Genomic DNA, 17,236 nt, shown 5'->3' with positions numbered 1-17,236 from the left:
TAACATTGAAATATTAAGTAATTGATAAGCCCCAGACCAAAATTCATTGGTTATCAAAAAAACAACCTTTTGTTTTTAGGTAGAATTCAGAGAGCACATGTTACTTTTCATGCCATTTTTTTATTAACACACATATTTTCAGGATAACATTTGTGCAAGCACAAATTAACTTGCTTTCCCTGAAAATAACTCCAAGTCACAATTATATGTGCAAACAAACCACAAAAACATCAAAAAATCGATGTTTTTGGACAAAAGACAATCGGTCTCACAGCACCAGAGCCATCTGGTGAGAGTCAGTGGAACTAGCCCTGACTAGACTGCCATCTACTGGGCTTCTCGAGGTACTAGATGAAGGCAAGTAACACAAAGTGCTGTGAACCAATCAGATGGCCTCATGGGCGTGGCTACCAGACAATGAGTCTGAGATAGCTTTTAACATGAGAGGAAGCCATCTTGATTTCACTCTGTGTGGATAGTTGGTACAGTTAACATCGCTCCAAGTTTTGAGCCAGAGTAGGCCAGTGGAGAGAGGACAATGGAGTAGCCATTTGTGTTCCAACATGTGAAGTATCTATTAAGGGGTTGGAAATAGTCCTGTAGTGTATAATATGGACGAATTACAGCACTTGAAGTGCCATAAAGTGCATGGAACCAATATCCATGAAAATTCGGAAATTTTCAAAACCACATGGTGAGGACAATGAACCTCCAGGAAACCATGATGCTTTGTATCCAAAGACATCCACGATTTTTCGGCCCATCCTTTGTGATATAGCTCCCTGAAACAGTTCATTTGCAAGCCAATACCCATATGTCTTAAGATACCGCTATATTTTTAGTGCAGACCCACAAAAATCCCCCATTTATAGTTGGAGTGACAAGTGTTGTTACAAGGCCCATGTGTGATGAGGTGGAAGCAGAAGATGTAAGTACAATGCTTTTGTTACCCATTTTGTTGGTTTCATATGTAAGAACAAACCTATAAGTTTGTGCAGTGCTTGTATATAGTTAAATGTGATATTTCCCAGAATATTAAATGTGTCTTTCCAACATCTTGATTTATTAATTCATATTTGGGCGGGTAAGTCCGGGAAGCGTACCTCTCGCTCCGGAATAACTAGGCTGAAAGTCCCTATGATAAACCAGCAATCATTCCTCGGAATGGATGCTGGTCTACTGGAGGACAGCGTAGAGCTGCACGGGGATGGGTGCGTCCAGGTTGCACAGCAGAGTAGTTTCATAGGTTCAATCAAGCCCAAAGTGGGTGAGTAGGTTAGGTTAACCTATCCTATTGTTCGGCAACGTAACCTGGAGGCACGTATCCCTGGACCAGCCGCGTAGACGAAGCCATTCGACTCCCGAATCTATCGTCTGTCTTTTGTCTCGCTCGCGCGGATCGCAATCTCTCCTGATCCTTTCCTTTTGGTCTCGCTTATGCCTAAGATTTTAATCTTGTATTTTTCCATCTTTTCCTGTCAGAGAGGTTATATTCCATGTTCCAATAATCATCTTCCTTTTCTTGCCTTAACAGTCAGTACTCTAAAATACTGCCTGGCGGTTCTAACTACCTTAGAACATTGTTTATAATCTACGGTAGGTCATAAAATCTAAACGTAAAATCTAAAAATCAAGAAACATAGGCAAATGAAAACAATGGCAATTGTGCCTCGGTGAGATATTTCCTTTGAAAAATACATGATTTCCCAGTCAAATATATTCCACGATGAAAGAAAATACCTTGACGAACGTTGTGAACCTTAGACAAACTCATTTCCGTAAGTAGTTTCTCCTGTAAAAATGAAGAAATTTGTTTCCGATATACGAAACTGTTACCGAAATCATAAAGAAGAATCCAGACCTTCAGTAATGATTAATGCAAAATATTTTGAGTCAGAGTCCAAACAAGGACTGGAACTCATTGATAATAAAAGCTTCCAGGATATTGTCTGTCTAATTTTTCTTGTTTTTATGCATCATAGAATTATTTCTCTTGTAGTCTACGGTTGCTACAAGCCTAAAAACACAGTTTTTGTTGTGGCGTTTCAGAAAAACACCCTCTCCCATTTGTTAAAGTTAAAAAAAAAGTCTGATGAAGGGAGTGTGTGTTCTCCTGAAACACAACAAAAACCTGTCTTTTTAGGCTTGTAACAACCGTAAACTACAAGAGAAATAATATTGTCTGTCTATCTGTAAAATTGCTGATAATTCTGCCTATCTGATGTTTCTACAAATAGCCTGTATCTTAATGAATATAAAACTAACTTCACATTTCCATGTTTTAGAAAATAAATGTCTAAATACACAACTGACTTTTCTAAGGAAAATCTCATTACATACACAAGGAGATGACTGAACCATTCCTGTCCACCATAGAACATTTGCGATTTTATATTAGAACAGTGTCTTTAAATTTTATATTGGTATTAGCAAAAATTTCATAAAATAGTACACTTATGTGCAAGAAAATTCAAAATGCAGGAAATAATAAATAATAAACTCACACATGAAGTAACTTATTCCTAAATTACTTATCATTAATACATAAGTTTTTCATTTATACAAAGAAAAGAGTGAATACTCACATACTGTAAATGTAAGAGGCAAGACTAGCTGAAATAAACCGAGGGAAAGAAAGGATTGTGCCATGCTTCACTCAAGGCTGCTTTCTGAAAGAAATTACCAACATATGAAACTATAATATCGATAAATTGAATAATAATACATAAGTCAGTTACTAATTACGCCTTATTATTATCAACCGCATTTTTTATTTCCCCTAACATGATAAATTGAAGTTCAATTTCAACTATAGATAATCTGAATTCACAGAGCTGATTTTTGTAAGATATGCAGGATTGATTGATTTGCTATATTTTACTTTGCTTTTTGTGCCACTTTAGGCTAATTTGGGAAGATGGGGATGAGTGATGAAATTGATGAATAGACAATCGCAAACATCCATGCCCAGGCCAGGATTCGAACTCGGGACTCCTGGCATCGTAGTGTGATATGCTAACCACTACCACAGGGGCTGGCGTAAGTTGTGCAGGAGGATGTGGAGTAGTGGAAATAAATTTAGAAGTCAGAAGTTTGGATAAACCAATTTCAATTTCTTAAAAGTCACAAAATGTATTAATTTGGGAGAAATTGTGTTGTGAAAAAGAAGGCTGTGCAAGTTACTGCGTGCAGTGATTATTATTTTTCTTCTAGATGGAAAACCTCTGCATGTATAAGAGGAAAGAAAGCATGGAAATACTGAGCCAATAAAACCTGGAAATTCTTCTTCTCAAAAGCATTTAGTAACAGTGTAAGCATTTGGAAGCATAATTAAAGTGGTCAGAGAAAAATATCTGGCCTGTCAAACTTACTTACATACATCCTCATTGCACAAATGAAATTAGGATCACACATAAGAATAATAATATTAACAAGTATATTACATTTCCATTCCATTTCAAAAGCCAAATATCTGGTTAGCATTTATTAGTGGCCCACACCCACTGGCGGATCCAGAAGTTAGTTGGGAGGAGCAAATTTCAGTTGGGTGCCTCACCTCACCTAGAATAATTTCTAACCTATGCTTGTACTGTTTTGTATAAAAAATATATCATACTGTAAAAAGGAACCAAGCTGACTTTCATTAGAGTGTTGTTTTGAAAAATTGGGGTCCAGGACTGGAATAGACTTTTCTTATTATATGTTGTTATCATAGTTCCTCCCATTGACACGGTAAACTGAATGATCAGATATGAGGAATAAAGTGAATAAACAAAGAAAATAAAAAGCTATTCTCTCAAAGAGTCTCATATTCAATCCTCTTTCGAGACACTTGTACAGTGGTTCGGATCCAAATTTAAACTGTAGGTCCATTTCCGATTAGCCTATCTGAGCGTAAAGTACACTTATATCAAACTTTAAAAAAAACTCTAGAGCCTATCAAAATTGGTGATAAAAGACAGAACACTCGAGTCTTCAAAAATATTAGGCATAATAATATATCCAAAAGCCAGGCAGTTGGGAAGGGCGATCCTCCTATTGTCCTCCCCATGGATCCGTGCCTGCCCACACCTCTTAATTTTGGGTTTACATCCATTACCCCCTCTTTTACATAGCAATATTACACATACTTTGCATTGTATCAGAGTCCCTTCTGTTACATAGAACATTAAATACAAAGGCTGTCGCAGAGAAGGTGAGACTAATTCCTGTATAGGAAAACAGCGACATCCATTGGCTAGCAAATGTACTAGGGTGAAAAGTTGATTCATTATCTGCTGATTGAGACCAAAATGAGCGCAATAGGTCAAAAAGTCGTGACTGCGTAGCAGTTAAAAGGCAGGCATGTACATGGACCCCTCCAAGAATCATTAAAATGAAACAAAAAAAATTACAAACAACAAAATGTTTATTCAGAATCAGCCGTATTGAGTAGATGTACATATTTTCAAAATAGGCACCATTCACAGCTAAGCAAGCGTCCATATGCTCCTGCCACTTTGTGAATGTCTTTGAAAATTCGTCGTCAGGTAGCGAACTGAAGAAAAGTTGCGCTACGGTGATCACTTCTTTGTTCGTCATGAAATGATGACCACGTAAAGCGGCCTTTAAAAGTGGAAATAGCCAAAATCGCATGGTGCAAGGTCCAGGCTGTATGCTGGATGTGCGAAAATTTCTATTTTTCTCTTCGTCGCGTAATCCTGAAAAACTCGCGCGGTATGCGGGCATGCGTTATCGTAGTGCAATATGAAGGAGTTCTTCAAATGCGGCCTCTTTTTTGCTACGTGCTGGCGCAGAGTCTCAATGACTCCTTGGTAATACTGTGGCTCTACTCAGTCTGTCTTGATCAGCATATGCCTGTTGAAACATTGCATATGTTTCCGCAGCACTTTTCCCTAAACGCCAACAAAATTTTATGGAATGTCACTGTTCATCTTGAATACTCATCGCAAAAAGCAATGTTATACACAAAAACCTGGAGGGGTAAACGAAACACGTTCCACGTAAATCAACACAGCTGCTCACTAACGTGGTTTCACAACATGTGACAACTTGCTACGGAAACAGAATGAGTCATCCTACACGACGCGACTAGTGCCGAAACCATAGGCAGTGTTGCCGAGCCAGGAAAAAATCTGCCTCACCTTCTCTGCGACAGGCTTTGTACATAGCAATATTACACATACTTTGCATTGTATCAGAGTCCCTTCTGTTACATAGAACATTAAATAACTTATTGTGCATATTTTGAAATGCTTACGGAGCATTCCACAAAAAGTGGTCCTACTTAATGTAAATTAATCAATCTGAAAATTATTATGGTTTTTAATTGCATTAAGGTTAAATGCTTGTGAATGCATATAATTTGCATATTTCACCAACAAAAATGACTATCATCTGTAGTCTATATGCTTTATAGACAAATGAAGTCAAAATTTGGTACATTTTTAAAGCGTCACACATGTAACACATCTTTGTTAATGCTTTTCATGCATTCAAGCTATGTAATCACACTTAAGTATTTTTTTTTTCCATTTGTTAACAGACACCACAAAGTACTTCATAATTCTATGAAATAAGTTCATTATGAACATTTTAACCCAATCTATCCAGAATGTGTAAAATGTCAGACACGTTAATACTGGAATGCCCCTTAAAGTTTGTTATGTCAGTTAAAATTAATTATGTCTTATATCTTTAGTTGACATCTGTAAAAACTATATAATTTCCATATTGTAAGACAGGAAACTAGGGACTGTGAACTTGTCTCTTATCAAGTCTCAATACATTACTTTCCACTGAGCCCCTGATATAAGATATTATAAGAATAAATGCAACACAGGTTTACATTCCAATCTGCAGTTACAGGGTTTAAGGTTCTTATTCCTAACCTTGCCAAATGAGCATTCAATCGAACATGTTACATTTGAATTCACATTATGTAGACTATTGTTTCTTCTGCCACTTTTGGCTACTCATGAAGATCAGAATGAATGATAATAAGCTGATATAGATGAAGGGACAAGCACACACATATACGGACAACATAACACAGGCCCTACAAAGGATAATACTGGCTGTAGCTCCAGTCACCAGAGCCTGCGTGGAAGCAATGTTAACATTTGGATGTCTTTAACAAAGGTCACCCATTACAACCCAGGAAGTATTTGAGTTAATTGTTAATTGAGTTGGTGTTTTAAGTCCACTTTATGCACAGTAAGGCTAATTGGGACTGGACCTACAGTTTAAAGTGGGATCCGAACCACTATGTACTCCGACCGGGTGGAAGTATTTGACTTGTGCCCTACCATTTATATGTAATAGTATTTATTTTTGTACAACAACCATTTTCTTCTTTTTTTTATTTCATATTTGTATATCATTTGTAGTATATAACAGTCTGGCTTTTTTTGTTTCTTTTTTTGCCTGTTTTGTGGATCTGTCTACCAGATCATTACTTTTATTGAGCTTTGTGCAGACACAGATGAATGGAGATCTCACCCTCCCAACTGACAGGTTTTTGGATATATTATTATGCCGATCCCTGGCAAGGGAGAACCGGGATTTTTCCCACCTGTTCAAGCGGCTCCGGTGCCCACCCAGTGTCATATAAAGTGGCTACCTGGAGGAAACTCAGCCAGGGGCGTGGTGCTCATCACATCACCCCCCACTTTCGGCCGTGATCAAGAAAGTGTGGGGCCCTAACTCCACACCCCCTACCTACATGCCTTCATGGCATGGTGCAAAGTGTGGGGGGGCCATTCCACGAAAGGAGGAACAAAATGAGTAAATTTGAAACATATTTTAAATATATATACATGAATGCACCAAAACATTCTCCACTGGTGTGGCTTTATAGAACAAACTTAATTTTTGAATTTGGAGAAAAGAGTTTTGTGTTCCCAGCATGCAAAGTCAAGATGGCTGCCGAAGAGTTGTGAAGGAAAATTTGTCACTTTTCTATTAGGCCACTGTACCCATAAAACCTGATGTTATCCTAAAGTAAAAGTAAAGTGTTCCCCTGTGCATAGCACCATGCCATGAAGGCGTATAGGGGGTGTGGGGGTAACGCCCCACACTTTCTTGATCCGGTCGTGAGTGGGGGTGATGTGATCAGCATCACGCCCCTGACTGCCTTTACCCCCTAGGGTTTCCCCCAGGTACCCATGTTATTCGACGCTGGGTGGGCACCGGGGCCGCTTCCACCGTTAGAAAAGTTCCCGGATTTGAACCGGCCGGGGATCGAACCCGGGACCTTGAGCATGGTAGTCAGACGCGTTACCGACTGAGCCACCACGGCCTGCCAAAATGTAATTAAATGTAGAAAGTAATCTCTTTAGTGCCCATATATAATAACATATAAGTAAACAGACAAGTTAGTAAAGAATTATCAGCTGTTGAAGAGATGCATAGGTTATGTAACGTTTGTTACAGTAAATAAAAGTTTGATGTTGTTACTATAAAGGCATTTATTGTTGCTGAATGAAACTTCATATTGTCTTTCTTCATAATGTAACCTATGTAATTCATAATAATAGAACCTGTGAAATATGATAATTGCAAATCAAACTTGTGTAACAAACGTTACATCAAAAAGTAACAAATGTTACATAATAAGGTGGTAATGTTTGTTACACTGTAAAATCCTGGTAATTCTGCTTCAATGACTGAACATGTTCAATAATGACCTTGCTGAGCCAACTTACAAGTAACCCTACTGTAATGATCTCTTCTAAAGATTGATTGGTCACGTACTTTTCATTTCAGAATGGAGGAAGCACCTAAATCGGCTGCCCAAAGAATGCGGGAGTACAGAGCACGGATGGATCTACAAAAAACACAAGAAAGACTGGAAAATGTCGTAACATTATGAGGCAAGTTCAAGAATGACCAAAATCAAATCAAAATCAGATAGAGCTGCAGAAAGAGAGGCCACGCAGAAGAGGGTGTAAGAATACCAAAAAAGACAAAAGGCAAAACTATTTGACTTGAATAGGCCTAGTGTGGAGCAAATAACTTCAAGTCCCCTCTTGGAAAGGCAGTGAAATGAGTGCAAAAGAACTTGCCTGAGTGTCCCAGGAAACGAACAGCTGTTGTAAGACAACTGGCTGAATCGTATAATGTATCAGTGCAACCAGTAAAGCAAAGCAGAAAATCCCCCTTGGCGATTACTTTAAAAACTATATCTAAGGTTGAAAAATTTTACAACTCTGATGATATTTCCCGGCATCTTCCAGGAAAAAAGGATTTCATAACGGTGCGTGAGGATGGGAAAAAGCAGAACAAGCAAAAGAGGCTCCTCATGTATAATTTAAGAGAAGTGTATGCATTGTTCCAAGAACAGAATCGTGATACAAAAATTGGCCTGTCAAAATTGTGTGCAGTGAAACCAAAATGTTATGCAGGTTTCTGATAAGGACCAGACTGTGTGCTGTTGCCCTTGCTGTGAAAATATTCAGCTACTGATTTCTTCAACACCATGGAAAACAGGTGAGAAACTGAGGACTGCCAGGGACCTACTTAAGGAAATGATATGCAATATAGAAAGTAAAAAGTGCATGAAAACGAGCTGTGAAGTGTGTGGTGACATCGCCACTGTAATGAAGAAAATTGATGATGACTGTGACGAAGTTCATATAAAACAATGAGAAGGTGGGCAGTTGGTGGCAAAAACACTGTCAATAAATGAATTATCCACTGCTCTCAGAAATCAATTAGTTCAACTCTCTGGTCACTTATACAATAAGAATAGACATTAGAGAGAGCAACAGCATCAAAAAGATTCCTTGCAGCCAGGAGAGCTGATCCTCCTCACTGATTTTGCAGAAAATTACACAGCAAAATTCCAGAATGAAGTCATGGCAGTACACTCGAACTGTACATCTACTGAAACATCAAGAACCATATATACTGCAGTGTGTTATTATCGGTGTTCTGACAGCAATGAAATTACAACCATCTGTCTAGCAGCCATCAGTGATGCACAGAGCCATGGTACCACTTAGGTTGCAACTTTTAATGAAATCCTGCTGAACTATTTGTCTACGCTGATGCGCTCATCCATAACTGCAGTGTACTTGTGGACTGATGGTGCTGCTCAGCATTTCAAGAATCGGAAAATACTGTCATATATATGTACGTAAAGTTGAGTGGAATTATTATGAGTCTTACCATGGCAAGGGCCCACATGATGGCTTAAGCGCAGTGTGTGGAAGAGGGTTTTACCGTGCAAAATGCTGAGGAGTTTTATGCCACAGTAAATTGTAACATAAAGAATATACATTGCTTTTATGTTCCTGCTTCTCACATCGAAGTCATAGCTGGCAAATACGAAGAAAAATGGAAAAATGCATTACCAGCAGTGGGAATCCAACAAGCCCAATGTGTGAAGATGGCCACTCCTCACACAATGCTGTTTTCCTATACTGGTGATAGTGAACCCTTTAAACAGTGTAGACTCTTGTTTAAAACGGAAGACCCAAGCACTTCCTCTTTTACACCTGCTACAAATGTCAAATCTGCAGAGCTGGCTGTGGGAGATTACGTAGTTGTCCATTACCACAAACTGGACAGCATTATGTAGGACACAAAATCCAGATAGATGTGAAAAACATTTATAAAGTGCAATTTATGAGAAGGAAAGAGCACTTATTTTGTGTATCCACCAAATGATGATTTGTATGACTTATCAGTAGATTTGATTTTGTGCAAAATTGGATAAACCGAAGGAAGTGAGAGGAAAATTCACTTTTCAGAAACCTTTCACAGTGGTGATTGAGTAAGAAGGCTAGTCAGGGTTGATCATCTTTAACTCTTCATTTATGTGTGTAGGAAGAAACAGAAGCTGTTCACCACGTAACGTTTGTTTCGTACTTGTAATGTTTGTTACAGTCACTTTTTTGTTTCCTTTATTATGTATACATATCTGACAAAACAAACAGTATATACAGTATATCTCTGTAGTTGTCATAGAGCAAAAGTGTATTTTTTTTCATTGGAATGCAATGCTCCTTTAACAGAATTTGTTAGAAAACTTAGTATTCACAAACGACTGTCCTCCTTTGTAACGTTTGTTACATGATATTTAATTTAAAAAATTAAATATTAAATTTTACTCTTTCTTTTACACACCCATCCATAGGCAATCCTCTACCACCAGGGATGACCCAATCATTGAAATTGCTAATAGCTAATTACAGCAATATTTTGAATGTTGTAAATGGTCTCCAGTTGTAACGTTTGTTACAATGAAATGGCCCAGGGCAGCACTTTACCTTTTTGTCTAACAATTTGCAAGACTAAACAATTGATTTAAGTGCTTTTTTTTTTTGCTCATTATAGGCTAATTGGAATTTGATGTTTAAATTTGGATCCAAACTACTCTGCCATCATGAAAAAGTTCTCCAAATGCAACAAAGATGTGCATCACTACAACATGAGGAATGACTCCAATCTCGCAGTTCCAATGCATAAAACATCACTATTCGAAAAAGGTTCAAAATCCACAGGCATCCACCTCTACAATTAGTTACCAGATCAAAGCTATTGAACCAGTAGCCAAATTAAAAAAGGAACAAACAAATTAACTGTTGTAAGTGGGTTGATGGATTAGAGGTTCATGGATTCATTCACAAGAGTCCAATTGAAAATGTAATCAATAGTTTCAACATAGACCCACAATAGGTTGGATGCCATTCCACATGCCATATCTGTTATGTCATTTGAGTGCAATTTTTAGTATCATTTAGTATCTTTATATCACCTCACAATATTTCATTTAATCTTTTAATCCATTACAGAATGCACATATTATATTTATATTGTAACCTCAACTTGATTTACTGGTGTTACTTTTATGTAATAGACTGTATCACTAATAGGAGTACACACCTTCCACCATAAATCTGTAATAGGCTAAGGTATCATTTCATTGTATCAACTCACTATATTATATTATTGTATTTCATTGCATTAGTATATTGTAATGTGAACACAGATTCACATGTCCGATATCACAGCAAACATGTGATTCATGGACAAAAAAAAAATTGAACAAAAAAGTAAATGCAAACATGTGATTCATGGATGAAATAAATCTACTCTAATCTTCAAGATGCTTCAAAAGAGGATCAAACACCTCAAGAGAATGGGTTTTATTCCTCATATCTGATTGTTCAGTTTACATGACAATGGGAGGAATTATGATAACAACATACAATAATAACCATCTATTCCAGCCATGGATGTATTTAAGGGGGGGGGGGTTTCAATGGGTCCAAACGCAACATAAGTTTTAGTAAAATTACCAGATTACCTGTTCTATCCAATTGTTTATAAAAAAAAATTCGGACTTATTTTATTCTCCTAAATTCGAGACATAATACGGGATATGGATGGGAAGGATATTACATAATTCCACACACCAGATGGGACTGCAGACCAAATGTCTGCAATTTCCTGATAGTTTAGGAATTTCTGTGATGAGAAACTGCATTTGGACTGTCAAATCAGTTACATTTTTTTTTTCTTCGAGTCTTCTCCAAGGAATTTGGTTTTTAAAAAAGCAGTGCAAGAAAACCAGGGAAACACCATAACATTCTCAAGTTGTTTGACACAAGACGAACAGAAAAGTATCAGTACTAAGTAGCGTGACATGTGGAAATGTATTCACTAATTGTAGAAACTTTACAATTTACCAGAAGAGAAATATGTCAGCAAACTCCTCAGTTTCTTCACTATGTAACCTGTGGGAGTTTGAAACATCTCCACTTGTTCTAACCAAATTGCTTTCATGCAGTGCAAGATTATGTTGGGCACCTCAAAAGGTGGAATGTTCAGTACTGTGAACATGACAGTATTCTAAAAACAAAAACAAAAAAATTAGAGAGAGCTCTGAGAACTGTAATGAAATTTATCCCAAAGCAGAGAAACTACTTAGAGACTATGATGAAGAAATTAATAGACTTAGAACACCCAGCAGTCAAATCTGAGGGAATAATGCACCAGCTGAAAGCACAAAAGAATATTTCAAGGTAAACCTTTGTTGTCCATTTTTGGACCATTTTGTAGTAGAATTGAACTCAGTCAACATACTGCAAAATTGCAACAACTTATTCCAAAAATGTGAAATGGCTATCCCTCATTCATTGGAACAGTGTGTCAAAATGTTGGATTGCTTGGTTGATAGATTGGATTTTGATAGCCTGATCATACATAGGTCTGCTATACGTCCCAGATTATCTGGGACAATCCCAGAATGATATCACTTGTCCTGGTGTCCAGAATAGTTTCTTCAGGATGCACAAATGTCCTGGAATTCAGTGGGAAAGAAGAAATGATCAAGACTATACTTTCCTGAACTTTATTTATATTGAAATGCGTAATAATAAAGTGCCCATTTTACTAAACAATCGAACTATACATTGAACCGCTCCCTCTCGATAATACAAGAGTTATCGAGTTACAAGAAGATGCTACAAAGATATTTGACTTCAGATAGCGCCGCCGTCTGCTAGCAGCACTGAATTTCAGTTGGAAATATTAAGCTGTTTACTGTAAACAGTCAGTGCTTGGGTGCCCACACTGTTGAGTCCGCAGCTTAGTTCATTATGGCATCAAAAAGGAATTGCAAGATTAATTATATACTGAAGTAGATTTCTGTTTCCTTTTAAGAAGTGTAAATAATATGATAATGGATATGTAGATACACACAACTTTTTTTTGTCGAATCCAGATCCCCCCCACCCCTCTCAACAAGCTTTGGGTCAGCAGTATTCCGGATTTTCACTTATGAAATATAGCAGCCTTAATCATACGAAAAGTTGAACCCCTTCCCCTTACGTGTACTATATTCACGCCCATGATTCCAGCCCTGGATCCCTATTTTTGGGGAGAGAGAAAATTAATCTGAAGAACATAGTTGGTTCCGGTCTCATTTGAATATTTGGTAAAATTTAAGTACAGCACCTTGAATAACGTAGTGTGGAAAACGGCACGGTTCTGCGCTCTCTGGCTGGTTCCACTCGAAAATGAGGTGCTGGTGTTGGACCTGGTGCTTAGTATTCGTCTGCTTATAATGGAAGTAAATGGAGTTTTCGCTGCAACGTCTGATTCTTTTACATGAAGCATTTCTATGAATGTGATAATTGCTATGATATTTGGTACAGTGGTCGCGAAGATATTAACGAACATTCTAGACAGTCGACCACGTAATGTTATCGTCATACTTTCGTTAATAATACGGGAGAAAAAATACGCATGGAATGCTCTTGGCAATTAAATTTTTGTGTATGAGTTAGGTTCATTATTATCATCATCATCATTTCTTTTCAAGATATACACACTGAAGCATTTGTATTTTTTATATTTACTGTCTCTTTTCTTCCTCTTTAAACTAATCGCGGCGATGATGATAATGGTGATTATATGAAACGACAAGGGGAACCCCACAAAACTTTCTTAGTGCCATCGACATGAGTGTAAGGAAATTTTCAAACCAATGGGACAAGCGACACGGGATGTTCACACTGTCACACTAGTGACACACACTTCCAGACTGTAAAATAGCATTCATTGCACATGAGGGTCCAAACAGCAAACGACACGTTCATATGGCGTATTTGCGTGCTACTTCTTACTTCGGTCGGAAAGCTCCTTAAAGGAAGGGTGTTCAGACTGAAGCGACATGCTACAGGGGGAGTTCCCAACTAAGTGACAAGCGACATGGTGCCTTCAGTCTATTGGCAAGCGTTCGCTGCTAATTGTGCGAACAACAGATAGGCGACACGACAAACCGCACATTACAACAACAGATCTAGACAACACGATAAGCCACACGTGTCGCTTTGTCGCTTGTGCGTCGCTCAAACTGGGCCATTTCCTCAATAGCTTGCAAAATGTAGCCGTGGTTTGTTGTTCACACATGCGCGATGCAATGAGTGTCTTGCTTTATGGAGATTGCGCACCAAAGCGACAAGCGGCACGCGACACTTATCGCTTGAGGATTTCACCAACCGAACGCTGGCCTGTGCTTCCCGTCATGCCGCTACGATGTGAAATGTTGCTCTTGATTGGCTCGTTTCCAAACAACATGTGTCGCTTCGGTATGAAAGTTGCCTTGGACCGAAGGACCCATGTCGCTTTGGTGTGAAATCCTCGTATCATTTGTCGCGTGTCGCTTTGGTGTAAAATCTCCTTGAGGAAACGATGCACTCAAAGCTTGTGTCCCTAGTTCGAAAGGCTGCATTGATTACGGACTGCTCGCTTCCAAGCGATACTTGTGGTATGTCACCTTGGTATGAAATATCTTTCAGGATACTATTTATATTCTAATAACATAGAAAAATATAGCTCTATTACACAATTCAACACCTGACGTCCGCAATCACTTTGCGATGTTTCTTCTTGTGTTACGCATGCTATTTATTTATTAATTTTATTTTACTTTTCTTTCCAAATTAATGCTGTTTCGTGACTGCAAATCACTCCACAAATATAACTGTTTCCATCAATTCACGTACCACATTTCAAGACAAGCAAATGTACACAATATATTCCAAAAACTAAGCCGTATTACTTTCATAACAAAATTAGCACCTAGTCCTATCGTACTGCCATCTATGTTTGTCATCTGTCTGGGGAACTAGTTTCTTGGGTCGTTTTCCACACTACGTTATTCAAGGCGCTGTAATTTAAGTAACCCCGAAACGCATTTCTTCAAATTTACAGGAAAAATTACTTATGGAATGCAGTTTCTTTAGAATTGTGGTAGTTCGGGGAAGTGTTTTCTCGCATCTTTCATTTAATTTTCCCAGTAAATCATCTATTTTTCAAAAAATAATGTGTGAACGATGCAGAAAGCTCTTGCATCCATATACTTCCAGGTGGATGTAGCCTGTGTGTGATGGCATAATCTCAGTCAGTCCCGGTAAGTGTTTCCACACACGTGATTTGTAACTGAAGAAGGTACGTTTCCGAAAATGGTTTGTGGGGTCACGCATATTTTTTTTTAAACCAACTTTTAACTACTGTAACCTATACGTGACCCTACCTAACCTAACCTTACCAGAAATGGTTCGTGGGGGCTATACGTCAATGGTTTGTGAGGCTACGTAGGTATTTTTTGATGGAGTGGGGTAGAAACACTGCATGCCGACTACGGTAATGCAACTGTGGCTGCCATTTAGCATGTTACTGAAGGGAAAAAGAAACGAACAAAAGTTACTTCATACATCGAAAATATAGATTATTTCCGTGAAAAAACGAAATGGAAGCTTCAAGAATCCTTAGGAATGCAGAATAAGTAAGTACCATGTGTAAAAGAAGAAAATAAAGGAATTTCAGGCGTTTTGGGGATACTTAACATTTAATGAATATTTTAGTATTATATGAACTACCGCCGATCACCACATGTATTCTCCCAAATACAATTCCCACTTATGGAACCTAACCTAACGACTCATGTTTGCGAGGGGAATATAATTTAAGGTAGTCCGTACAATACTAAAGTAGCCACTTTGTCTTAGCTAACAAACCCATATTTTTTTTTTAATAAAAAACAGTGCACATGTAGGTTAATGTTGATTCTCGGTGAGGTATCCGACTGGAATTCACCCCTCCTAACTGTAACTTCTGGATCCATCACTGGGTTGGTGTGGGCTTTTATTATGAAATTGAAAAATCCTTTCCTCTCTTTTGTAATTGCAGCGCTCGTTTCAAGACTTAACATACACACACACACACACACAGTGGCCGCGGTGGCTCAGTCGGTAACGCGTCTGACTACCATGCTAAAGGTCCCGGGTTCGATCCCCGGCCGGTTCAAATCCGGGAACTTTTCTAACGATGGAAGCGGCTCCGGCGCCCACCCAGCATCGAATAACATGCGTACCTGGGGGGTAAAGGCGGTCAGGGGCGTGATGCTGATCACATCACCCCCACTCACGACCGGATCAAGAAAGTGTGGGGCGTTACCCCCACACCCCCTATACGCCTTCATGGCGTGGTGCTAAGCACAGGGGAACACTTTACCTTTTTTATATATATATATATATATATATATACACACACACACTGTTAACCGATCAACCACTGATCCTATTCTATTTTAAGATTGTATACACGTAAGGTATCCACTATGATTAAAATTTTCATGCTGTATTGTAATGCTCTACAAAGAGACATATTTCTGCTGAAAATATTGATGAATCTTTTTGTAGTTCAAATTGTTTAACAATTTCCAGAGATGGGATACTGTATGCATATTATAATAAGTTTTTTTTGGAATATATTCAGAATACCGGAAGTATCTCCGATTACTTTAAAATCCGGCATACTGATCGTAAGCATAGTTTTGAAACGCTAATCATTGCAAAACATGGGTTGTTTTCTACGTTATATACTTTAGCGACAATTTGTTCAGTTTTTTTAAAAAACTCACCATTACAATGGTAAATGATTACCCGATATAAGCGGTTTTATTTCTGACAATTTGCCAACATTCAATCAACTACCATTTGCAGATTTCTAATCACAATTACTATTACAAATACATTATTTTTTGGTACTTTAAAGGATACTCGCTTAGCGAACTTAGGTAATCATGGAAGATAAAACATATTTTTGTTGCTGCTCGTATTACTTGTGATCTTTGGATGCAGATGTTTCTACACTATACAGTACTTAAAAAAGCACGATATTAAGTACAATAAAGCTCAATAAACATGAATACCATAATCAGCTGATTAGCAGACGAAATCCAAGCTATGGTAAAACATGTGTTGTCAGTCGTCACAGAAGATATTGTGGAATATCTTGATATTGTATTGTTATTTAACTTGTATACAATGTTCAATAACGTTGAAGATATATAATAATTCACCTGCACAAAATTACTTATTGAGGGTGGATAGTATAAATTTCAAGTGGGCTCCAACTTGTCGGCCAATTTCATTGGTTACTAGAATGGACGCATCCAACAAAATTCAACACTCGTCGGAGTTAAGTAGCCAGACCTGTGATGTGTACGTAAGGTCAACTCGATGGTAGAAAAAAAAAAGTAGGGGTGTGTGGGATCACGAAAAGTCGGAGCCGGGATTGGGGGGAAAAAATTCCCGTCCCGATCCCGACTATTTTTACCTTTTAATGTCTTTTTCTCTAAAAACTTCTTCCAGTATTTACTCTGTCATTCTTATCTGTATAAATCAAACACATGAAGTTTGGTAATCCTTTATTCTTG

At 38.0% G+C, this 17,236-nt stretch overlaps 1 protein-coding gene across 6 annotated transcripts in view; it reads right to left on the bottom strand.

The window, feature by feature from the left end:
- Positions 1-16,938, bottom strand: part of LOC145980126 (piezo-type mechanosensitive ion channel component-like) — a 224,241-nt gene extending 207,303 nt beyond the window's left edge. For 4 of the 6 annotated variants that reach the window (XR_014440830.1, XM_083113139.1, XM_083113143.1 and 1 more), the window contains exons 1-2: positions 16,730-16,928; positions 2,586-2,669 (exon numbers count right to left, since the gene is read on the bottom strand). Coding sequence is in view for 5 of the 6 variants with exons in the window: in XM_083113139.1 (XP_082969265.1) it covers positions 2,586-2,649 (64 nt within the window). In the remaining variant the exon portion in view is untranslated. Of the gene's footprint in view, positions 1-2,585; positions 2,670-16,438; positions 16,617-16,729 lie in introns of those variants that run through there. The other 2 variants (XM_083113141.1, XM_083113140.1) reach the window with 2 other exon arrangements.
- Between the last annotated feature and the right edge of the window lie 298 nt (positions 16,939-17,236).

Source organism: Lepisma saccharinum, chromosome 27 (genome assembly GCF_977018435.1).
Source record: "Lepisma saccharinum chromosome 27, izLepSacc3.1, whole genome shotgun sequence".
Classification (NCBI taxonomy): domain Eukaryota; kingdom Metazoa; phylum Arthropoda; class Insecta; order Zygentoma; family Lepismatidae; genus Lepisma; species Lepisma saccharinum.
Note: the sequence above shows the minus strand (reverse complement) of the source record. Positions and strands in the feature narration are given on the sequence as shown.